Here is a 23,201-nt window from a genome sequence, read left to right as displayed (position 1 = left end):
ACCAATGGACACGCTGCAGATTCTGTCGCATATTTTCCGAGCACTGGACACGGCTGTGGCGGGTTACGATGTGTATAAAGTGGAGACCATCGGCGATGTATACATGGTACGCTTATTTCAAGTGCACACTTCGACTTCAAACTTTAAGAAAAGAATATTCTGCCCTAAATTATGCCAGCAACCAATTAAGAATTCCTCAGGTTGCTAGTGGTGTACCAGTTCATAACGGACATCGACATGCCAACGAGATTTGTCTGATGGCGTCCAAAATGCTGAAACAGTTCCGACGGTCAACAGTTCTTGGGAGGTTGTCGTTATATTTACGCGGCGGTGTTCACTCCGGTGAGTTGCATAATGTTTCAAGCTATAACTTGTTTTCTGATCTTGACAAAGCGCAGTACATAATTTTTTTTTTAGGGTCGTGTGCAGCTGGCGTCGTCGGACTCAATAGGCCGCGATACTGCCTGTATGTAGCACGATTATCGTGGCAATGTTAAATAAATGTTTAAGCGTATTTCCTTGTTTGATAGGTTCGGAGATACCGTTAACGTTGCCTCGCGTGTATGCGCCAATAGTGAAGCGGACAAGATCCAGCTGAGCCTGCCTACTGCGGAAATCCTGCGGGAGCACTTTCCCGAGATTCAGTTGGAGCCTCGCGGAGTGATACACCTGAAAGGTCGTGGCGAGATGCAAACGTTCTGGCTCCAGCAGAAAGCGGTGGAAATATAGTGCGCACTTCGTTATGGAAGTGTGCGGTGCAGATGATCGGTTGCAACGGTCGCGCCTAGGATGACAAATGCTACTCCGCAACGTATACTTATTGAAATCTGGCAAATGTTTTGCTGTAACAAGCGTGACTGAAAGAACTATTATTTCATTTGACCCTTTTCTGTATTTTGATCTACAAAGCACATAAATCAGGCAAACACCAAGAATAGCGCACACATTAACGATTTTTTTATTTCCTTTGCTGTAACCTAACGACGTAGGTTTAATTTGCTTATCAAGATGTTTAAAATATGTGTCGTCATTTGTTACTAGCCAGTCATCGAGAAATCCGTACATTCGAATAACCAAAACCGACAGATAAAGTAGTCAAAATTTGCAAATGCAAAGGTTTTTGCTCAAATGCAAAGGATTAGTCTTTTTTGTTTTTATCCTCGTCGTCGTCATCTTTACCCGATTTGATTCCCATGGTGGCAATATTATTTGATGCCGGAACTTTGGGATTTGTGTATTGTCGCTGGCCAGCTGAACGAGCACCTCTATAATTATGCTCCTTGGTAACATCCGAAACCACATATCTGCCCTCCTTAACGTCACAGATAACCCGCGTTTTGGCGTCCACTTCCAGGGCTATCTGCCCGGTATGCTGGCGATCCAGCGCGTGAGCATTGGTGCTTCCATACTTATGTTCTTTAGAATAACGTATGGCACTTCGATCGTCCTGCAGACGCGCCTGCTCTTTTGCTAAGATGTCCGGTGGTAAATCATTCTGGGCGGTTTTTATCATCTGCCCGATTTTCTTTTTTTCATCCGGTGTTAACTGTTCTCCCTCCACAGTCTTCCCGCTTAAAAGGTCGTCGTTTCGCCGCGTAGCAAATGCGTCGGTTTTCATAGAGACACTTTTCGCAGTCTCTGCCGTAACCGAAATTGTGGCCGCTGTGGCCGCCGTTGTCAGCAGTCTTTTGCGATCAATTTCTCCTGTTTCCGCCATCTGCAGACCGGCATCAGCCATGGTGGCTGTGGCAGTTTGTGCCCCGATTTTCACAGCTGTCTTGGCAACTCCGTTGGAAATGTTCTGCGCTGCGACACCGGCTAACTGTGCGCCGGCTCCTCCCACCATGCCCAATGAGGTGCCAATAAGCACAGATTTACCGACGGACTTTGCAGTCACTTCTTCGCCATCAATGGCGCGAGCCACCTCCCCGACCGCTCCGCCCACGGCACCTGATGTTGTCGCAGCGCCAATCTGCAATGCGCACGTTAATTATAAACTTAATGATTACAGTGAAGTTGTTCGAACTTTAATGAATGGTAGGATCGGAAGTAACGCCTGGAAAAATGAGCAGCTTTAGACAAACTGATCGGCAATATAATCAGTATGCAATAAATAGCGATTTTTGCTACGGTTGTTTACAATTTCAATTACACATGTAAAATGTGGAAAAGGTTAGCACATCACTCAAGTTAAGGTCAGGATAATCGTTATAAAGCAGACGCCAGACAAAAAACCGGTTGAACGGCGTTCAAAATTCACCTGAGCCACGGCTTTCACAGCCGTACTTGCTCCCTTGGCAGCAAGTGAGGCACCCGTGCTAAGACCACCTGACACAACACCGATGGTTGCTCCAACGGCTACCTCCTTTAACAGGTCGTCACCGCGCATCCTTTCGCCGGACATGGCCTTGGCAATCGGATTAGTTATGCACGATGCTCCGCCCCCTACCAGGGCGCCACCAATTAGGACCGCCGCCACTCCACCGGTTACTACGGTTAATCCGACTCCAGCTGCAGCAAAAAATGCAGCTACAGTAACTAGTAGCTGTGATTATGTCCTGTTGTTATTGCGCATTGCAGTCAGCGAGTGCTTAACTTATGAGTATATAAATGAGCTAGCTAGCTATTTTTTAGTTGCTTAAGCCAAACAATTTATCATTTCGTTAAATTTTACAATTTCATTTCATCATTTTACCATTAAAGTAGAAAAGTTCAAGAAATCTTCACTTGTAATCTTGAAATACACTGCTCACCTGCAACTGCACCTATGCCCAAGGCAGCGGATATGCAGGAAGCTGCGACGGTTTCGCCGGTATCCTGGCAGACGCACGAGCATTTTCCTGGATTGTCGCACAGTTTTCGATTTGCTCGTTTCCTCTGACATTTTTTAGCAGTGCAAGCAGCACATTTTGTCGGCTTATTCTTGTCGGTGAAGAAAGACCCAGGCATATTGGAAGTGTAACTGAAAAATTACAGATAGTTGGAAGTACGACCCCTTCAGCGTAATAAATTAATGGTCCACGAACACCGGTACAGGCGAACTCTGTATGTATCTAATTTCTCTTTTGTGGCTGATTGCCGGCGTCACGATACGTATGACAGCTTGATTATACCACAGCAATGAATCTATCACGCGACTTATGATAAATACACCGATACACACTGATCACAACCTTATCTGGTTTGCAAACAATGGTAAGTATCACATTGCGCCAGTGAACTTTGTTTCTATGGTTATAAATTCCGAAAAGAGAAACCCCAAACATGGCGTATATTTATGCAGGTACCCATTTCATTAGCGCCTAAACTTAGGGTGTTCAGTGTCATTTAAGTCATTTTTTATTTAATTCCCGTTGTCGCTGTTAGATACCGTAGTTATTGTAAAGTGACCACTCCGTACACACCCTTTCGTTACCTTTTACTCCGTACACAACCTTGTGCACTACCTTTCATTCCGTGCACAACCCTTTTCGGGCACCACCTTTCTCTCGGTAGACTACCTTTGACACTACCATTCACTCAATACACTACCGGGTACCAATCCACGGTACTTTCACTCGTTGCACTACCATACTTTTATATTTACTTAAAATACTTATACAAGGAGAGACCTACAAATTTGGGTCGAAAATTCGTTCAAAAACGGCACTGTCCAAACCCAGCAAAGGAAAACCGGCACATGGGCGCCTAGAATTATCTTCTCACGGAATTCGATTTTATAACTGCCGATGATGATGCAGCAATAACAGCTGTTGACGAAAAACGGCAGTTCCAGAAGTAACTTCGCTGTGAAAAAATTTAAAAAATAAATGGTAGTGCACAATGGTTGTGTACGGAGCCAAAGGTACATACCTAGTACTCAAAAAGACATTGTGCCGAATGAAAGGTTGCGCAAAAAGGTTGTGCACGTAATGAAAGGTAGTGCAAAAGGTTATGCACGGAGTAAAAGGTAGTGAAAGGGTGTGTACGGAGTTCTCACCTTAATGTAATGCTAAACAAGTGCAAATGCTAATCAAGTTAAAATACAAATGCCAATAAAGTTAAACGAAGAACAAACTGCAGTACTATCTTTATTTCAACAAAGAATACAGACATACAGACAGCCCCAATCGTTATGGTAAAAAAGATGTTGACAGTTTTTTTTAATTCTTTTAACCCCGGAAAACCGGGTGGATACACTGTTAGAGCAAACAAGCAGATCGTTTGTAGATAAGTGCACCAATCCAGTGCAAAAAATAATATTAGATTCAATTATGAGATCCATATAGTCTGTTCTCTAAGATGTTCATATTAGATTCAAATGTTTTCTGTGATTCAACCGCCTGTTTCGGCTGTCTATTGATGTTGTGCGATGTTTAATTTTTGAAATGTTGGTTTGATAAACCTTGTACTTTTTCTTATTATCAAATATCAGATATCTTGGTAAAGTAGTACAGCATGAGAGGCGCATATATAGATACTTTACGACACAAACAGGTGGATACTGGTAAACATACTCACTGAATTAACACGCTTCTGACTATAGCTGAAATTTCTGCAAGATTTCGCCGAATATGTATCGTGATGCCGGTATCTTGCAGCCGGCGAATGCGGTAAAGCTTTTCTTGCAGGAAATAAAATCAGATAAAGATGTCTGCCACTTAAGGAGGTATTAAAGGGCAATGCCAGCATGTGTCAGTACACTGAATACAGTAACTCAAAACATACGTACTAGGTTCATCTTCAGTAACTACCACAATGCTAGCCTCAGGCAATGCCGGCGACAGGTAGAAAATTCTTCGACTGCCTACAGAATGATCAGTTAGGGTTACAGAACTGCAACAGCTACCATGCTAGTCCGATAGTTACCGGGCATACGAATAACGAGTGTGAAGAAAATAAATGAATTCAGATTTTACTGGTTGTTGATTGGCACGGTTTTTACTATAGACCGCACGCACACTTTGCTTATAAACAACATCAAAAATGGCTCGTGTGGTGCAACGATCACTTGCTGCTTTACTCGTAAGTACCGAAGCATGCTTCGAAGAAAATCCATGCCGAACCGTAATCCTTTGACAATGAACAAACTGCAGATTATTTATTCCCAAAGGTGGGTGATATCGGCTATTTTTCTTTAGTTTCTGCCACTTTGGATTTCAGCACAGGCATCGACTCAGTGCCGGTGCTATCCCGGTGATTCATGTTGGCCTACCGATAACGAATGGACTGCTTTTAACTCTACTTTGGGAGGGAACCTCATTAAAACAGTACCAACAGGTAGGAAAAGGTATCAAATTGCGCGAACATTCTGTATCCGTTCTGCCCGATAGATTTTCCGACCCGGGCGCAGCTTTCCCATTGCGGGTCACTGAACACGGGACTTTCTCCTACCGGACGGCGCACACGTTGCTTTAAAGTGTGCACACTGAGCTTGAATTTTTCTGTATACCAGACTCTGTGTGCACACTGAGCTTGAATTTTTCTGTATACCAGACTCTGTGGTGCAAATCTATGGGCGGATATAATATTTTAACTAGATTTACGGATGTTTTTTATAGCGTATCCATGTTATGGCGACCGCTCTAGCAATGCCGAATGCCTCAACGTAAAGGCAAACTACAACAAAGAAGGATACCTGCGCAGTATTCCCGGCAGTATGCAGTACTTCAACTGGGAAGAATTTGACGACCTGCGTTGTTCACTGGAAGGCGCCCAGTCAGCCAATGCCAAGTGTTCCCAGGGACGAGTCCCGGCTTACGCCGTCGATGTACATACCGTCGACGATATCCGAAAGGCGCTACAGTTTGCCACTTCCCACAATATTCGTCTGGTCGTCAAGAGTACCGGACATGATTATTTAGGACGGAGTACTGCAGCCGGGGCGCTGATGGTCTGGATGAATAACTTTCAAGGAGAAGTCCAGACGAAAGAGCCTTACACACCAAACGGTTGTTATGCCAGCGGTCAGTCGGGTAATCCGGTTGTAATCGTTCCTGCCGGCAAAGTGTGGAAAGACGTTTATGACAAGGTTTGTAGCTCGAGAAAATTAAATTTGTTTGCGAAGTTCGCAGCTGTTCAACCGCAAGTTTAGGTCGGGTAGCCTGAACCGCGAAAGCGACAAAATATGTAATTAGGCAGTGTAGAGTAATTCCGAGGAATTACTAGGATTACGCATGGTGTGAACTGGTCAGTTTGTATTTGCTTAAGTTTGTAACTATGTACGGTATTAATAAAACTATGCTCTGTATGTCAGCAGAACAAGACTTTCGTAAATTCGATTTCTGCCAAATCCACCAGAACGGCAACTTCAACCAATCCATAACGTGTGCCGTAAATTTAATTTATAAACGATTAATCGGTAGATTGATGATCTTATGTACCGTAAAATGGCCATTTGTATATAATAAGCCTCGCTTGCAATTTATTTGCAAAGTAGCTGGGTATCCCGGTATAACCTGCGCATCCTCGAAACAATTGAGCGTTCTGTTAAGTTATTAATGGTTCTTCCAGATTGAAGAGGTTTACAACCAAACGCATTGGATTATCGGCGGAATGTGCCCGTATATCAGTGCCGCTGGCGGGTTCACCCTCGGCGGCGGGCACAGCATTCTGTCCCCAGTATTTGGACTGGCCGTAGACAACGTGCTGGAGTTAACAGTAGCAACCGCGGAAGGCCAACATTTAACCGCCAACGACTGCCAGAACAAAGACCTCTTCTGGGCAATGCGTGGTGGTGGTGGTGGTACATTTGGGGTCGTTACATCAATCACCTACAAGCTCTTTGCCGTGCCGTACGGATTTTGGGCGCACTCATTCGTGATCGTGAATGAAAACAGAACGGGAGAATTAACCGCCGCTCAATTGGAAATGGCTGTGTATAATTTCGGAAGTATTGCCCGGTCACTGGATTCGCTGGACTGGGGTGGCTATTTGATTTATAATCCAAAATTTGGAGCCAGCTTTTTGCTGCTGGAACCGGCGTCATCGGCTGCCCACACACCTACTAGTCTCGGAGAGTGGTTGCGAATTAATGTATTGGTTGACGAGCAGGCGAAGTCGGGATTTTATGTGCAGCCAATCGGCAACGCTTCATTCTCCCAACATTTTCCTAGTTTCAAAGTAAGGGAATTCACCGGTTAAATTGCCCCGCAAAAATCGTGTATTTGCAGTTGCAAAAGAATCTTCGCTTCGCGCACTCCCACTCACATTTTTGCATTATTTATTTTATGGCGCTCTGTTGCTGATCGTAAATAGCTTATACTAAATAGCATGAAAACCTTAGCCATTTGTGAGCGCAACAGCCGTTAAGACAGTTATCAGTGAAAATATTCCAGAAAGTTGAAACGCAATACGTACACCCAAAGGTTTATAATGGATCGAGCTCCTTCAAATTTTGTATAAACCGCACATAAGACTGTTCTGACGCCCGACCGCAAGTTCATATGCTCCTAAAATTTAGAATGGATTTTAAAAGACTCCAAAAAATATTTTAATTGTAAATCTTGTAACTGTAGTTTGCTCTACGGTAGAAACAATGCTGAAATTATATGCGTTTTCAGGAAAACGTGACCCACTTCGAGACTTCTACCCTAGTACCCCTAGCGCATTTTTTTTTCGTTTTGAAACTCTTTTCTTCCATAATTTGCCACCCTGATGCTGCGTATAAAACCGGTTTTCACGCTAATGCATGAAAATCATGCGTTTATACTAAATTAAATGTCATAAAGCAATATGTCATATTATTAAATGTCATATTATATTCATAAAGTAGAAAAGGGGTTCGAGAGTGCGCTAAAGCAACAATTTCCGTTCTATCAACATTCGACAATGCTGGTGCTAGCTTGCTAATTACTGCCACATTTCCCGTAAGTTATTGTGCAAAACATCTGTAGCTGACTTCGTTACAAATTTGTGTGTGCACAGGCCTGGAATGCATGGTCGCGCACAATTGGGATCTTGGAAGATTTCGACTCATCTGGATACCGCATGACGCTGGGCACACGCCTCATTCCCGTGTCCACCCTCAGTCAACCATGGCCGTTCGCCCAGTCCATGGTCGCCGGTATTTCCAAGAACACCTTAGACGCCGGCTTCACGCTTATTCGAGCGGCAGGTTCGGGATTGCGAGACTACGACCGGCAATCGTTGGAAACCTCAGTGAGTCCAGCGTGGCGCCAGGCCGCATGGCTGTCCATCTTATTCGCCACATGGAACGCGACAACTTCAACAACAGAGATCGCAGAAAAAGAAGCGGCACTCAACAGTGGACTGCAAGTGTGGCGCAACGCCTATCCCGATTCAGGCGTGTACCATAATGAAATTGGGCTGGGTGAGCCGTACTGGCAGAAAGCCTCGTGGGGTACGAATTACGAGAGACTGCTCTCAGTCAAACGGCAAATGGATCCAAATGAAGTGTTCCTCTGTGAAAAGTGCGTCGGTAGCGAAGGATGGGATTTATCGGGATTGCGCACCTGCCGGGTACGCTAATATCTCCAATCACAATTTTTTGTCATTAATTCATTGCATTTACCGATACATCTAAGGTCAAGATCGGTTGACTCTGAAGTTTTTTGTTATGCAAAACAATTGTTCAACCGACTAATCAAAGCTGTATTATGTGAACGCCTTGCCTTGTTCTTGATCGAAAACCCACAATCATTGTGGCAAAATATCGTGACTAATACCTTCATTACTGTCCGCCAAATTTATGAGGGCATACTAGCAAAACTTTAACATGAGCTGGACAAAAAACAATTACAGTATGTATTGCGGTATGTATTAGATTTAAATACGTTAATAATTAATGAGTATACCATTAATTAATTACTGTATTTATCCAAGTTACCGTATCCCTGCTTCAACGGCAGATTTTGAACGAAATACAATACATGTATCACTGATTAGGTCAAATTTGTATTTACGTTCCAAGGCCATTTCCCGACCGTTTGACACTCTGATCAGTTCGGGTTTAGCGTCATTAGAATCTTAAGTCAATCTGTAATTTTCTTTAAAAATGAAATCATCCCTAACGTAGTACAAAAGGTGAACTTTAAAAGTGACAATTTTTTTTTCGGGTTCGCGCAGCCGGCAACTGGGTAAAGTCTTAAGTGCACACAATCGGAACCGATGTAGGTGCTTATTGCTTACTAGGAAATGATTTACGGCCAACGGTATGTGCCATTAGAATGAGAATAAATTAATTACTGTAATATATTACTCATTCTTACACTAATACACACAAAAAGTATTCTGTAGCCATAACAATCACTTCCGGTAACAAGAAGGCAAGAGCTACTAGTAGAGTTTCATTCCTACAACAGACTGAACAGCCTCGTAACGGGGAATTAGTCGCAAAGGTCATCACCGATGAATCTTATTTTAAGTATGATCTGTATTTGTAGCATAGACGTAGAATGTTGTGTAAGTTTATCGTCGGTTTCCAGAAACAAAAAAAAAAACAAAATACGCTGTGGAAAGAGCTTTTGTGAAGACTGCAAAGGCCATTAAGCTACCTCTGCAGTGTACCTCTGTAGTTACTACAGGGTCTCTGTCGACTGGCAGAACCCCTAGCCAACAGCTGGGTGCATGTTCATCAACAGTACGGCGCTGTTATGTGAACGCGTTTCTGTTTCTTTTTAAATAAAATGGTTGAACAATCTTAAAAAGTTTGTTGCAGAGCCGTACAAAACAATGCTCCAGTTCTTGTTAAAATTGGTTTGAAAGGGGGATGCTGAAAACACATAGTGGAAATAATTATACAGCCCGGATGCTAATTAAACGAGCAGAATTCTAACTCGAATTAGAAAAATGCGATGTTAATAAAAGCAACAAATTCGTTAATTACATCCAGCATTGTCGGGAACCTCGTTAGGTTCAAACACCGCCAAAATTTTCTTATATACTTCGTATCGCTCGTACTGTCTCAAGGAAGTCCCACATCCGTCCCCGCCATGCACAATCTTATGAGACGCCCCAAACTGTCCTTGCTGCACCGCATCTTGTCCATGGACCTTATTCCCCCAAAACCATCCCGCGGTATCCCAGGCGGCCGCCTCCTCACTGACTAAATCGGGGTTCTTCACCAACCGATCATCCCCATACAGTCCCGTGGAAACGGTCTTGTAATTCGGGAATCCCCGCAACATTAGGTATCCGCGGCCATGGTAGCTCCGTTCTGGATGCTCAGGATCCTGCTCCGCCGGGGTGTAGGGCGGACCGTACTCTTCGGTGGTGGCTAAACCGTTGCTGCCGTGGAGGATGTTCGCCAGGAACATAGCCAGTTCCCGTTTGGATGCAATTTTGGCTTTCTGGGCCGCGCTGATAAAACTTTCGTAAAGGGCGTCCGACGGAGCGGCGTAACCGTAGGCATGGCTCAGCTGGCTCACCGCTTCCTGGAACTGGGCTTTGGTGATTAAGGCTCCGACTGCGGCCTGCATACTAACAGTGCACACCTGATTTCAAAGAACAATTTTCTTAGAAATGACTGATAAATGAAAGCGATTTTAAATGTGCGTGTGAGAAATTGTGTCCTAGACAGCAAGCTGCAGCCTAGCAGGACAATCAATGCAGGCAGTTGCAAGCCTTGGAGCGAAACGTAATAGTTGGCTTTGTACTCGTGTATGATTATGATTAACCGGTTTCATCATACGCTGTTGCCTACTGTCCCTTTATCAAAGCGCCGGTGTCGTCTTGTACCATACAATATAATGAATTCATAAAATAATACTTATTACTCGTACTTGCCATAACGAGAGCGCGACCGATAGCCTATTCTCACATCGCTTTTACGAGCGTCGCTCCATCCATTCGGTGCTCAGTGTACAATTGCACATTGTGTTATTATTATTACTTTTGTCAGCCAGCATTATAAAACTAAAATTTTGCAGGTTATTTAATTTCCCAAAATTAATTCCCATGTATAATCAATTATGATCCATTTCAATAGTTTCAAGAAAATGTACGCAGATCAGATACTACGATTTCGTTATTAATTTCGCTGTTAAAAAAACTAACTGTTTAGAGACGTACCGTTAGTAATGTCAACAATAACGCAGGCCTCAACATTCTACTCTGTACAATGCAGCACTCGCACACTGAAGATCTTTTAACAGCATGTATTGAGAACATACTAGTTCATCAAAACTGCAAGAAATTCTGCTGATAACCTTCTATAATTCAGCACTGTTGTATATCCTTCCCCACGTTTTATCACACCAGGGCGCTACTTAAAAGCACTATCTTTTTGAAGAATCGAACTCAGTAATCAGCCCAAACAATCAAAATGCGGCTTTATTACAAAGGTCAAGCTAATACACTTGCCATTCATCATCCACTCTGTACTGTAACAGTACGAGGAAATTTTTATATATGTATATACGTGTATTATGAGTATTATGAGTACCATGAGTTCATGAGTATTTTGCTGTGAAACTGTAAGACTGGAGCACTGCAGCAGTAAGTAAGGCGGCAAAAACATAACAACGAAATTTTAATTACAAACTATTTCGGAGTTGTAATGCAATATTCATCTACTTTTCTGGGTATTTGCCACATGCAGTGTACACACATACGATATACTTTATACAACAACGGCCACCTTGACTGTGCACTGTTGCTGTAGCCATATCTTAATAGATATAGGGGGAAATCAGTTGCATACGATACACTTCCTCTGTACTGCTCCAGTCATCCGTATGGGTTTCTACGTCATATGGCTGAACAGGGGTTTTAAACGCCACATTTATACCTGCGCCTTGATGCAGGTACATGTGCCGTGCAAATCTTCTCAATTTAATAATTTTAATAATGCAGACTGTAAATCTATCAAAATGTTAATATTGAACGAAACTTTTGCGATCAGGTATCAATCAAAATCCAAATTGTACTTAGTTGGTAACAAGTAGTAACATTATTTTGCACAATTATTGCAATTTCCACGGCAAGCGTATCTCGAAATGCGTATGAGTGATTACCTTCAGGCTGCCCAGTATTCCTGGAAAAATCTCTTTTCCGTTTAGGTTACATTAACATTTTCACGAAGACCTGATAGCTGAACGTTAAAGAAAAACGAATGCAAGCGACTGCCAGTGCGTACGTAGGCGTGACGCAGGTAGCACCGCCCAGTGTGGTACCGTGATTTTGCTCACTTTTTTGACAGTTTTCGAAGCTTCCACTCTTTCGATTTTCCTGCGAAAAATTGGCTTCCTCTGCGGAACTTCGGTTGCAAAATAAAGAATAAGTTACCTGAATCATTTTTATCGGTAAATGTGCCGTTTTGAAGGATTCTGCCTGCGCGATGCACAACAAAATGCAAATTCTGTTGTCATTGCAGTGACTGCAGCACTGTTGATTATCACTAGAGTACGCTTTGCACGGTATGTACCTGCATCAATGTGCAGGTATAAATGCAGTGCTTTAAAAACCCTGTTTAGCCATAACGTGGCAGTCCATACGGATGACTGGAGCAGTATCACTGTATCTTATGCAACTGATTTCCCCCTATATTAAGGTAGTCATGATTCGAGAAGGGTTCAATAACATTTCAGCGCCTCAACAGAATCAGACGGTTCAGGGACCAAAAAGTAGACGTTAGAAAAACGAACATCTGGAACAGTTTCTTCGGACGATCGTCACAGATGTTACCTACTGTAATTGTTATCTATCCTCTAATATTTTGATGCTAGGCTAACAACTCCCTAACTCTTCTTTGTCAATTATGTTTGCGCCATCGGAAGTAGCGACAGATTATCTTTTCCGGTCATTTCTGGCATATGATTTCAATACGATTCGTTACCGTTCAAGTTTTTCCGAACAAAAGCTTGGAATTAACAACAACGGCAGTCCAAATAACTTTACTTACCGTTACTGCTTGTTCGCATGCAGTTGTGAACAAGACAATGATTTCAGATACAATGCATTGTTTCGCTGTTTATCGGCGATTACTACATACAGCTTGACATCAGCAACCTCTACACATCAGCAACCTGTTCCTACAAAGTGCAATGCAATCCGCAACCAAAGGATGATTCAACATCCAAACGATAACGCAGGACATGATTGTAGCAGCAACGTTATTATGTTGTTCCATAATGATTATCTTGATTATTGACATTGACTGCTCACTGAAAATGGCCGCTGATAAGATCTTATCGGCATTTAGTTAAATGAACAACCAGTCGGATGATCAACTGAAATAATTGGTGCACGGAAATACAACTGCGGTAAAATTACTAAGTAATAACGCACATGATAATTGTCGGCACTTCCGTAATATTTCTTTACGTACGAACTACTACAGCCATCCTCGTGAAACGGAGAATGACTGCATTCTACCTACGACTTCTGATGGTGGTAGCGGCATTGTTTTTGATTGATTGCGGTATGTGGTGTCGAATAATAATTCTTTAACGTTAACGGCGAATTCCAAGATTTTCACTCTAACCGTGGTAAGGGGACTCATAAGAAAATAAGTACTTAATATTGTCGTATTGGAATGGCAATTTTGATGTCTGTTTGCACGCAAACCGTGGTTTTACCTGACGATATTTGTTAAGTTAATTATGGACAACAGGTGGCGTATTCTCCCTGAAATGTTACAAGAAAACGTTGTCTGCCAACGAAATGGTCGAAGAGATCTGCCCATCACTCAACGACACAAACTCTTGGAACAGCACTTTGAATGGAGGTCGTCCAGTGTGTTGGAAGACCACACCACCCAATCCGGATATCGAATGTACAGGTTTTCAGTTCTGCTTCTACATAGTTTTAACCGCGTATAACAACGTTGGAGCGGAAAAATAGTCACACCTTGTTTTCCCATTCATTGATTTTAGTCGTCGACTGAAATTAATGAATTTACAGTTGTATTCATGCAGTAGTTTGAAGTACCCTGTTGAATGTAAATGCTGTATTTAAATCTGAATAACTATTATGCGCTTCTCTTTTTCACAGCAATTACGAGGGGCTGCGGTGTTCGGGAAGGAAATATGGAGTGCGTGAAAAGTCTTTCTAATTATTCTTCGTTGTCTTTCGAGGAAATCTGCTACTGTGATGTTGATCTGTGCAATACGGCGTCCCCAATGTTCAGTGTCGGCGCTTCAGTGGGACCGGGAATTCTAGCGTTCATCATTAGCTACATTCTCTAGCTTTTCGTTGGACTACCGAACCCCAAAGAGTGATACGCATCACGGGGATCGATTTACGCTGGAGTCCAGTGACAATGGCTTACCTTTTTTCGATGTGATATTGTGCATAGCCGTATAATGTCGTACTGCTCAATTTGATGTGATTTATTTTCGAGTAGCCCGTTGTTATTTTCGACTGGGTAATTACCCAGTCGAAAAATAATAATAAGCATGCTCAGGAAATACGAATGGTATTATCATTTAAGTGAGTGGTAAGTACTTGTTCAACTTCTCATGGGCGTCATTTTCCGGATACCAGATCCAGGCCGCGTCGGGATGAGTTCGTAGCAGAACCGGCGCGTCAGCACGTATGTGTAAGAAAATATCTCCCGAATAAGCAAAATTTGCTTGGACCGGCTGGACGACCAACTATTGTGCTTCGACGAACTGATACTGCGTACAAACAAGGCAACCGTTTGAATAATGCAGCAAAACGCAAAAGCGAGTCCGCCGAGTCGGCATGCCGCAAGGGTGCATTCCCATTCCGCCGGCAACATTTTGAGAATCAGATCTATCTTTGCAAAACCTTACGATTGTGGCTATCGTAAAGCTTTCACAATTTACTGAGCAGCTTTTTCACCTTTATCTGGATACGATATTCAAAAGACTTTGTTTCAAGACAACTCTGTCGATAGCAAAGTTGGTAAATATGAAAGTTTTTGTTTTTTTGCGGATATCACGAAGTAATAAATAACCCAATACTTTGCTGAATTATCAAAACCGTTATGTATAGCCATTATGGGAAACAGTCTTATCGAGAGAGTGCCATTCGCAAATACGATAGTAAACATCGAAAAGTGATTAAAAAAGCATTAAAATCGTATCAAATTCTAGGTGTTTACCGATAAAAGTCAGCGTTTGTACAACAAAATAAGTTTATTCAGATAGCCCACCGAACCGGACGTAGCATCTTTTATCAACCTCCGCTTGTTTGACATGTCAACATTCTGCGGATCGGGCGCGTATGTGTATACAGTATTGTTGTATACAGTATTGTACCATACAATGACATTTTTGGAGCACACTTTATCTGAGCAAATTTTAACAACTTTGGCAGTTTTCTCGACCCAACTGGAACGATAACGAGTCACGGTGGTTTACCCAGATCCACCAGAATCCAAGTGTACAGTGGCCGCAGCTCGGAATGCAACACCGTATAATTGACATTCGACAAGCCATCGATCTCCATTCTCTGTGCGGCGTTTTTGGCTAGTTCATGACGTTTGGGATTGGTTGGATTGCTAGGATCTCTGTTGTGCTTAACCATGGTGTACCGGCCAATGTCGAAGGGCATTCTTCCGGGCTTCCCCAGCTTCGTCCGGACCCGCGCGCCCAAGTCATCGTCTTCAGAACCATAAAAAATTAAACGTTGTTTTACTTTTGATGGGGTCAATACCTATTAATTTTATAACATAGCATAATACTACTTTCGCCGACCCCTGTGTAATTCTACTCGTACATTGTGAACAATCTTACTAAAAGCGCTTTATTGAAAAGCGGATTTATTAGTTCTGTTGCACACAGCGCACTGGTTGAAATCTCAAGCGTACAATGCATGTTAGTGTTCCGATTTATTTTTCTTTCCGTTTTACTATCAACAAAAACGCTGTACACAATTTTCTAGTATAATGGCTTACCCCAGCCCCAGTAAACATTGGAGAAACCGTTGATTTGCTGGAAATGACGGCGAGCAAATGATACAACTCCACCAAAATAATTGCCGTAATACGGCTTGTACTGATTTTTATCCATCACACTGGCTAAAAGAGTCGGTATCGTGGGACAAAAGTATGAATTATGGTCGTTTTCCGGTAAGAGGTCTACGTCATGGAACACAAAACAACTGTAACCGGGAAATTTGTTGACCTCTAGGAACCCCGCGTTGAAAAGTTTGCCTAACAATTAAGAGCACAGAATCAAACCTTAACGTTAATAAAAGCCCAAAAGCTACTGGAACGGCCAACGGACATTAACGGGACTGTAGGGACACCTAAATGGGCCACTATGATTAAGTCTCATTGCCGATTACGGCATTTTGTTCAGCAAAGTTACACTCACATTGGATTTACTTCACACTGTTTTGACCCATACCATAAACGTTTTCCAACAATAAAAGTCATGGCATTATTGTTTCCTTTACCTCGGTTGAATGTTGTGTTCCCGGCTTGTTCCGCAACAAAAATGATGTAGTCTAGCTGCTGTCGTTGAAGAAACGGATGTAGATTGTTCAGCAAAATTTCTACAAATCGTAAATTATAAAATACCTGCAACTATCAAAGCGTTACTTCGATTATTGCAGTCAGTGCTCCGCTGAAAACAACCAATAACCTACGCAGATGTTCCGTGCGGTTCCGGTAGGCCACCACCACCGCCACTTTTATTCGACCTCGCTGGACACAGTGCTTCGGGCGATAGCTGCCGCCCTGTTTCACATGCGGATTCTCAGCCTCAATTTCCTCGTCGGATTTTATTTACTTCGAAATATTTCGTCGGCCCATCAATGTACTGGGTTTCGCCTCGCACACTGGTACGCTGCCGGTGGCGGTTATCATATCGCTGCCACCGTAGAACGCAATCAGTTTAACTGAGCGTTGGGTCAGTGAGTCAAAGAAACCACTTTCGTTGCAAAAAACGTCTTTCCTTATAATAATCACGGGAGCGGCGAAATTCGGACACTTTTGACGAGGTCCGTTTATGTACCACAAGTAGAAGACTGCCAGAAATAATGCGCAACACAACAGGAGCAAGGGGAGATTCTTACCAAAACCGGTGCGAAGAAGACAGGAAGAATTCCCATTAGACATAGTTCGCTGTATCGGTGTATCGTCAGTGACGCTTAGTTAACACATCACACAAAATGATCAGACCAGTGTTTTGTGCAAAAGTGACACACCCGTATACGTGGTGATAATTATTTGCTTTGAGAGCTTGAGCGACAGTCCCTAATGAAATAAACCGCAATGGTCTGAATTTCACACAAAAATACATTCATTTAAAACCTTGTTTCAAGGTGGTCCAGGAAAAATGTGATCATAATTTCGTAGTTTTAAAACCCAGTAGAAAAGTAGAAACGATCGATCAAAAAGTAATCGCTGTCACGCAGTCGTTCTATCAGATCCAATACACTTCTGTTGCTTGATGATGAGCAATCGAATTATCAGGCGCTTTCCTTGCGTGATTGCCGAAGACCGGGGTGCGAATGAAGATATTGTTACCAGGGCTGATTAGGTATGTGACCTAATACTAGTGTGATCAACCGGTAGTTCATCGATATTTGTAAAGCAGCAATCGGGTCAAAGGCAAGCTCGGTGTGAAGGCGAACAGATCGCATTAAGGAGCAGTGCTTGATAACAAAGTCACAAACATAATCTTTCTTTGAAAATTAATCTCGGTAACATTTTCATTGAGCACTCTCTTTGTCTCTGCAAAGATAACTGGCATGAATTAGGTTGCGTTTAGCACGAAATATGTACTCGTACACCGCGGCGGCGTAGTTTTCGCGTCTAAACAGACTATCTGAAGTCCGCTGCTGATAATATTCTCAGTCAAAGCATCAGCCGACTGAATAGTGAACAGAAATGTAAACATTTCCATAATATTTAAACCAAGAATGGTGTTGACATTTCCAAGCCACGTTAAATAGCGGCTCATTCATACAAGTGCGACGTTTGTGACATTTTTGAATGCGATTCGGGAAAATAGTTAGTTTTATCGCAAACTTGATAAGGTTGGAAACAGGACTTAACTTCCCTCCAGTGGATTTTGATCACGGTGAAACATTAAACAACATTCTGATCGCCATTTCTCTCCATACGGTGCATTACATAGATAACCGGGTACCTATACGCACGTAACATGGTAGTAATCAACGAGATTTGTAGTTTATCATAGACAAATAAAGTTTTGTCGTCCGTGAGAACGTAGGGATTGTCCGGTAATAAGTCTTATCTTTCTTGCGACAAACACAAATTTGTCCTACAACTTATGATTACTTATCGCTTTCTGTTTGTCTCAGTTTTGACTGTTCCATTGTTTTCAACGCATCTTAGGTTTCTTAGTTCCTTGATAAGAGACTTATAAGCATTGTGAGTGCAGGCTTATAATGCTGTCAAATTCTCTACGACGGCACTGCCGATCATCCATTTGTCGTACTTTGTCTCGCTCTTTAAATTTTATGTAACACAATTCTTGCTTTGGGCAAGCGATATAAATAACAATGGCTTCGATTATTTATAAATTCTGTATGCTTGCTGTAGTTGTACTCGGACTAAGTCTCAGTAAGTGCTGTCATTTGCTTTGCTTGTCAACATGCCGCCTTACCTTTCGCATTATGTATTGTATTGCTATCGTTTATGTATTGCTAAAACACAGAAAGAGGTGTCTTAAAGTGCTGCAAACTATGCGATCAGTTGCTGTAGTTCTGTTTGCCATACAATTAACCGTAGCACTTGCACCAGCCTAACCTTTAAAGCTGGAATAGGTCAAACTTTCTCGTTGACCTGCTACCACAAGCTGCAATACACCGATGAAGTCCAAGAGGCATGCGCCAATAACGAAACAATAATCGGTCCTCCAGATCAGTTCAATCTCAGTGTAGCGTACCGTCCAGCTTGCTACAAGGAAACAATCACCGGAAATGGCACAAGTACGTACAAGATTTAGAATTGTGCCGCCAGTGCACATTGCTGAGAGTGATATTTACGGCGCCCCTTTCAATTTGCAGCAATAATTCTGAAGGGCTGCGTAAACTGGGGCGCCGCAATGACATGCGGGCCTACTATAACAACCGATAGCGGCACAACCGGACAAGCCTGCTACTGCGATACGGATTACTGCAACGCGGCATCCAAGACACGCGGTGGTGGTACAGCGCTGGTGATGGGACTCGCTGCTTTTGGATTATACCAAGCTTTGTAATGGGTTCAGTGCGCACGGAAACTTATTAAGCAGGTTGCGGTATCAACGAAGGGGTACGATTGACGATAGAATTAACGACGGAGTACAATTAACGAACGTTTAAACGGCAGTACCCGTCGTTATTAACGAAACGAAGGGGGTATCGTTTCGTTAATAACGACGTTGAAATTTAGTAATGAACGACTGGGCCCATATAGACCATTGAGCACGAAGAGTGCGCAGGCGAGACAGTGTACCCAGTGAATTTCTGCCTGGGCATTCAGTCCTGAGTTGCCCACTCGACTCGAATTTTTCGAAAATCACAACAGTACTGCTCGAATGTTAGTGCTGCCAATGGTCTCTTTAAACTTTTCACTTATATGGCTTACTTTTTACTTTAACTTTCACAATTGTAAAAATTATTCCATATAATAAAATACAGTAATTCGAGTAGTTTACTATTGGAGTAGCAGTATACGGAGACTGTACTGAGGCCTCTGAGAAACGAAGTCCTGTATTCAAGAATGGAATAAGTGGATAACACTGCTTTAGAATAGTGTTTGCGTGAAAACGTTCATACACGTGTTAACGCCACTGTTAACCTTATGTTTTTCTACCACAAAAAATCTTTATTCTGTTACTTTCACGGTGCAACATGAAATCGTTTCGGTATCGATACAAAAAATTGAAAAATGACTGTCAAAACACAACAGTTCGCCACGCTAATATCTATCGCTGTTAATTGTTTAGTGCATAACGCAATCTCTTATGCGAATCACCGGAGCCTTAAATTAACAACGCCAAAACTGTCGTTAATTTTGCCGTTAATCGTCCGGCCGTGCAAAACGCAACCTACTTATTGTCGAAGTCTTTACTTTGTGATTTACAGTAATTGTAGGTCTGTAGCAAAAGTCAGTAGAAATGCGATAATTTATATTCATTGTATGAACAAGCCAGAGCAGAGACACATGAACTGTATTTGAAGATTCTGCTCCTTTGGCTTAACGCAATATTGTCACGGTTCATGGATGAAGTTTACGAAATTATTAAGACCGTATGCCGCGAACAGCTGCGTTAGCCTGCGTGCAGTACATACAGTACATGGATTTACACTACATGCATGCCGCTGCCTCGAAGCTACTCCATACGAATTTTCCTTCGTAACTTTTATCAGACTTGAACCTCGACAAAGCTAACAGTAAAAGACAATCGCTGCTTTCACTACAACATAAGAACAATTCTCACACCAGGTTACAAAACTACTGTTCCCAGTCTGTATCGATAAGATTGGGAATTTCCCACAGATAAATAATCAGAATGGCCTAGATGGACTACATTGACTGTAAATGAAAACAAAGCCGGTGAGTCGCGATGATTGCAGACGTTACAATCACTTAAATTGTACCGGCTCGCTTGCAATGCATGTACTAAAAATGGCGTTGGTTATATGGATACCGATACGGTTATATTATATGGATACCGGATCATATGCCTGGTTCAATTTGTTTTATACAGAGGGAGTGGGGAGGGAGTCGACATTGAGGACGTCGACATGGTGTCTCGAATTCACCTTCGGCGAATACGAATGTCTGTAACAGGTAATTAATGACCGTTCGCATTGATCTCCAAAAGAGCCTTTCTCCCTAAAGAATGAATAATGCTTGTTTTTTACGAAACTATCACTTTTTAATTCTTCCATCCTGGTTTTAGTAAACACTTAGTTTTAGTAAATATTGTGACGGTAATATAAAGATAAAAAAAGCGAAAGACTGTATGTGCTAACAAAATGGCATTAGTCTTTTCGTGAAACTTGCTGCTCCGCTCGCTTCGCTTTGCTCGCGCCATAGCTCCTCCGCCTTCGGTTTCAGTGGTTTCCTAATTTATATTACCATCAAACACCTAATTCGGGAACCTTATGATTTCCAGGAAAGATTTCAAGCACAGCCGTGGAATTAGCGGCATGACAGCTACAATTGGTCGTTAAAGAACCAGAGCTGGCTGTGCGGTCTATAATCTCGTTTAGAACAATTGTCGACGAGACGATAAAGGTCACAGTCTGTAACAGAACGACTGCTGTATGGATGTCATCAACCAAGTTTGGATACATCGACAAATAAAAAAGATGAATTATCACGCACCCCAGCGAGGAAACTGCGGGTAACATGGAATATATCCGCGCCGGAGAGCACTACTGGACGATCGCGAACCAGCGTTATAAAGTCGCCCATGAACGATTCCACCTAACCGCAATAAGCCAAGAAGTAGTATAACTGTGGTACAACAGTTTGTAATACTGTTCTTGCCAGATACTTCGGACTCTCATAAAATCTACTCCTAGGTGCGAAGGGCTCATAAAATCTGTTCCTGTGTACCTGAAGGGCAAATGCCTCGGAAGTGGGGTCCATCTGCTCCATTGCACTGTGCAACGCTGAACCAATAGCTTCACACTGAAACGAAAACCTTTTAAAGAAAATATTGGCTTGGCATATGGTATCATCCTCGTATTACGTACATTCCACAGAATTATATTCATAACATTGCTTCTATAATCATACATGGTAATTTTAAACGGGTTAAATAGCAGTTTGGGCTTTGGGCTGTCCCAGCACACGTTGGAACTTTTTGTCATTTTTGATTTGCCATAGCACAAGCAGTCAGCTGATGCGCGCATAAAGGCGGCCTTTTTGGCATGGCAGTGCATACAATATTGGTTGCATAAGGCACAAAATTGCAAAATTTTTTTAGAATGCACAGATTTTTTTGAATGCACAAAAATAAACATGCCTACAACAACGCCCAAATTACGGTGCCATTCCGGAGCCCTATTTCGGTACCTGGCACTGCACAGATACCGGTATTTCCATTAATCATTATCGCGTGACGTTTTAATTGATTTTTTTTGTATTAATATTGGCTTATTCAGTTAAGAAGCTTTTGAAGAATACATAAAATACAGTACTCTGTATGTACAGAAGTATGGTTTACTTTGGTACGAATAAATACTTTTGTACTCGATGGATGACTGCCAGATCAGCTGTTTGGGCACCCCAGGCATTACTGTCATGCAGCCGATGTATCCAGCCATCACAGCGATACTAATATAATTAACCAATACATCAAAGAGAAATGGCTCCACGTTGGCGGAAATGGCGGCAGCGAATCCACAGACTGCTAGCAAATCCAATCCGTAAATGAAAAACAGAACACGTCCGTATGCATTATTCAGACTCGAAGAACAATCCAGAACATCCAAATAACGTCGCTTCAACATTTTCAGCTCCGGGTAAGAAATTATTGTTATCGCCATGGTAATATTTTTGGGACGCTTTCCCTGTGCCTATTTCAGTAGTTTTTCCCGGACGGGTAAACAGCAGTGAATATCTTTTAACACTTCCTTAAAAATGCTTGCATACAGTAGTAACCTAATGTAGACCTGTTGTGACAAAAAATACGGAAAAGCGCTAAATAGCGCCCAAATGGTAATGTACAACCCCGCCGGAATACGTAAGGGCATAAACGCTTCATCAAACGCCATATTCCAACGTCGTTGATCGCGCTCGAGCCAGCTTAACCAGTCCACTACCTCAAAAGTCAGCACAGCGGCAAACGAAACAATCGCGAGCACCATAGACGACAATCTCCACCGGCGCATTTTACCCATTAAAACGTCATGTCTTGAATGGTGCTGCAGAAAATCCGCAGCGTGCCGTTGCAGGGCAATGTGATAGTGGTACTTATGCCAACAATCCAGCAGCACAACGAGCGCACGGATGCTTGTGCAAAAATTCGGCAGGTAGGCGAGAATGGTAAAAAACGGAGTGCTGTCTCTAGAAGTCCTATTCAGAATCATCCAAGCAATGCAAAAAACGTAGGTAGTAGCGCACAATGTACCACCTATTAAGAAAATGCTGACCATAGTCAAACTGTATAATTTCTTATACTGCTTTGATGGTCCCTTGTCATCCCATAAGAAGCCGAATAGCTTGAGACATCGATCTTGCTAAGCAAAAACTGTCGCAATTTCAGCCATAAAATCGCCTGATTTTTCCATGGCTATTAGCGCCAAAACCCGTTTCGCTGACCGCAAGCTTTTGTGTAATGGAATAATTAACGCAAAAGCATCTTCTCCAAAGTTCGGGT

At 42.5% G+C, this 23,201-nt stretch overlaps 7 protein-coding genes across 11 annotated transcripts; 4 read left to right on the top strand and 3 right to left on the bottom strand.

Moving 5' to 3' along the window:
* Positions 1-2: 2 nt before the first annotated feature.
* LOC129589609 (atrial natriuretic peptide receptor 1-like) lies at positions 3-826 on the top strand. Its single transcript, XM_055484424.1, has 4 exons — positions 3-106; positions 201-342; positions 418-466; positions 531-826. The coding sequence occupies exons 1-4, from the start codon at positions 5-7 to the stop codon at positions 727-729; spliced, it is 492 nt and encodes a 163-aa protein (XP_055340399.1). The 5' UTR covers positions 3-4; the 3' UTR covers positions 730-826.
* A 126-nt stretch (positions 827-952) lies between these two features.
* LOC129589603 (uncharacterized) lies at positions 953-3,046 on the bottom strand. Its single transcript, XM_055484416.1, has 3 exons — positions 2,754-3,046; positions 2,261-2,511; positions 953-1,972 (listed from the first exon to the last, which is right to left on the bottom strand). The coding sequence occupies exons 1-3, from the start codon at positions 2,947-2,949 to the stop codon at positions 1,139-1,141; spliced, it is 1,281 nt and encodes a 426-aa protein (XP_055340391.1). The 5' UTR covers positions 2,950-3,046; the 3' UTR covers positions 953-1,138.
* A 1,760-nt stretch (positions 3,047-4,806) lies between these two features.
* On the top strand, positions 4,807-8,718 carry LOC129589601 (uncharacterized). The gene is made up of 5 exons (XM_055484414.1): positions 4,807-5,004; positions 5,121-5,259; positions 5,541-6,010; positions 6,493-7,101; positions 7,906-8,718. The coding sequence occupies exons 1-5, from the start codon at positions 4,966-4,968 to the stop codon at positions 8,467-8,469; spliced, it is 1,821 nt and encodes a 606-aa protein (XP_055340389.1). The 5' UTR covers positions 4,807-4,965; the 3' UTR covers positions 8,470-8,718.
* Positions 8,719-9,602: 884 nt separating this feature from the next.
* Positions 9,603-11,173, bottom strand: LOC129589607 (uncharacterized). Of its 2 annotated transcripts, none has more exons than XM_055484420.1 (2): positions 11,011-11,173; positions 9,603-10,433 (listed from the first exon to the last, which is right to left on the bottom strand). In XM_055484420.1, the coding sequence occupies exons 1-2, from the start codon at positions 11,107-11,109 to the stop codon at positions 9,819-9,821; spliced, it is 714 nt and encodes a 237-aa protein (XP_055340395.1). In that variant the 5' UTR covers positions 11,110-11,173; the 3' UTR covers positions 9,603-9,818. The 2 variants fall into 2 exon arrangements, with proteins under 2 accessions (XP_055340395.1, XP_055340396.1); XM_055484421.1 differs by having other exon boundaries at positions 9,603-10,412.
* Positions 11,174-13,174: 2,001 nt separating this feature from the next.
* On the top strand, positions 13,175-14,893 carry LOC129589610 (uncharacterized). The gene is made up of 3 exons (XM_055484425.1): positions 13,175-13,360; positions 13,553-13,714; positions 13,933-14,893. Exons 1-3 carry the CDS (start codon positions 13,228-13,230, stop codon positions 14,124-14,126), a joined length of 489 nt encoding a protein of 162 aa, XP_055340400.1. The 5' UTR covers positions 13,175-13,227; the 3' UTR covers positions 14,127-14,893.
* Positions 14,894-15,022: 129 nt separating this feature from the next.
* LOC129589581 (beta-1,4-N-acetylgalactosaminyltransferase bre-4-like) lies at positions 15,023-16,633 on the bottom strand (the record flags this gene model as incomplete). The annotated part of the gene is made up of 4 exons (XM_055484380.1): positions 15,023-15,509; positions 15,803-16,060; positions 16,306-16,404; positions 16,498-16,633. Coding segments are annotated over 4 exons (750 nt in total), but the record flags the coding sequence as incomplete, so codon positions are not given.
* Positions 16,634-18,222: 1,589 nt separating this feature from the next.
* On the top strand, positions 18,223-21,744 carry LOC129589611 (uncharacterized). 4 transcript variants are annotated; one of them, XR_008690628.1, is made up of 5 exons: positions 18,223-18,442; positions 18,646-18,810; positions 18,889-20,659; positions 20,988-21,322; positions 21,400-21,743. XR_008690628.1 is itself a non-coding variant. In XM_055484426.1 (3 exons), exons 1-3 carry the CDS (start codon positions 18,382-18,384, stop codon positions 19,080-19,082), a joined length of 420 nt encoding a protein of 139 aa, XP_055340401.1. In that variant the 5' UTR covers positions 18,252-18,381; the 3' UTR covers positions 19,083-20,422. The 4 variants fall into 4 exon arrangements, 1 of the variants encoding a protein (XP_055340401.1); XR_008690627.1 differs by having other exon boundaries at positions 20,988-21,336; XR_008690626.1 differs by having other exon boundaries at positions 18,228-18,442; positions 20,988-21,744.
* Positions 21,745-23,201: the final 1,457 nt, after the last annotated feature.

Source organism: Paramacrobiotus metropolitanus, unplaced genomic scaffold (genome assembly GCF_019649055.1).
Source record: "Paramacrobiotus metropolitanus isolate TYO unplaced genomic scaffold, Prichtersi_v1.0 Parri_scaffold0000036, whole genome shotgun sequence".
In the NCBI taxonomy this organism is placed as follows: Eukaryota; Metazoa; Tardigrada; class Eutardigrada; order Parachela; family Macrobiotidae; genus Paramacrobiotus; species Paramacrobiotus metropolitanus.
Note: the sequence above shows the minus strand (reverse complement) of the source record. Positions and strands in the feature narration are given on the sequence as shown.

Excerpts from the sequence above, each read along its gene's own strand:
- LOC129589610 (XM_055484425.1), top strand. The coding sequence starts at position 13,228 with ATGATAATTGTCGGCACTTCCGTAATATTTCTTTACGTACGAACTACT. Across the intron at positions 13,361-13,552 it reads ATTGTTTTTGATTGATTGCG|GTGGCGTATTCTCCCTGAAA; the intron begins GTATGTGGTGTC and ends TATGGACAACAG. Across the intron at positions 13,715-13,932 it reads ACCCAATCCGGATATCGAAT|CAATTACGAGGGGCTGCGGT; the intron begins GTACAGGTTTTC and ends TCTTTTTCACAG.
- LOC129589611 (XM_055484426.1), top strand. The coding sequence starts at position 18,382 with ATGGCTTCGATTATTTATAAATTCTGTATGCTTGCTGTAGTTGTACTC. Across the intron at positions 18,443-18,645 it reads TGTACTCGGACTAAGTCTCA|GTCAAACTTTCTCGTTGACC; the intron begins GTAAGTGCTGTC and ends AAGCTGGAATAG. Across the intron at positions 18,811-18,888 it reads AATCACCGGAAATGGCACAA|CAATAATTCTGAAGGGCTGC; the intron begins GTACGTACAAGA and ends TTCAATTTGCAG.
- LOC129589607 (XM_055484420.1), bottom strand. The coding sequence starts at position 11,109 with ATGTTCTCAATACATGCTGTTAAAAGATCTTCAGTGTGCGAGTGCTGC. Across the intron at positions 10,434-11,010 it reads TATTGTTGACATTACTAACG|GTGTGCACTGTTAGTATGCA; the intron begins GTACGTCTCTAA and ends CTTTGAAATCAG.
- LOC129589603 (XM_055484416.1), bottom strand. The coding sequence starts at position 2,949 with ATGCCTGGGTCTTTCTTCACCGACAAGAATAAGCCGACAAAATGTGCT. Across the intron at positions 2,512-2,753 it reads GGGCATAGGTGCAGTTGCAG|CTGGAGTCGGATTAACCGTA; the intron begins GTGAGCAGTGTA and ends TTTTTGCTGCAG. Across the intron at positions 1,973-2,260 it reads CTGTGAAAGCCGTGGCTCAG|ATTGGCGCTGCGACAACATC; the intron begins GTGAATTTTGAA and ends TGCGCATTGCAG.
- LOC129589609 (XM_055484424.1), top strand. The coding sequence starts at position 5 with ATGGACACGCTGCAGATTCTGTCGCATATTTTCCGAGCACTGGACACG. Across the intron at positions 107-200 it reads CCATCGGCGATGTATACATG|GTTGCTAGTGGTGTACCAGT; the intron begins GTACGCTTATTT and ends AGAATTCCTCAG. Across the intron at positions 343-417 it reads ACGCGGCGGTGTTCACTCCG|GGTCGTGTGCAGCTGGCGTC; the intron begins GTGAGTTGCATA and ends TTTTTTTTTTAG.
- LOC129589601 (XM_055484414.1), top strand. The coding sequence starts at position 4,966 with ATGGCTCGTGTGGTGCAACGATCACTTGCTGCTTTACTC. Across the intron at positions 5,005-5,120 it reads GATCACTTGCTGCTTTACTC|TTTCTGCCACTTTGGATTTC; the intron begins GTAAGTACCGAA and ends ATTTTTCTTTAG. Across the intron at positions 5,260-5,540 it reads CATTAAAACAGTACCAACAG|CGTATCCATGTTATGGCGAC; the intron begins GTAGGAAAAGGT and ends TGTTTTTTATAG.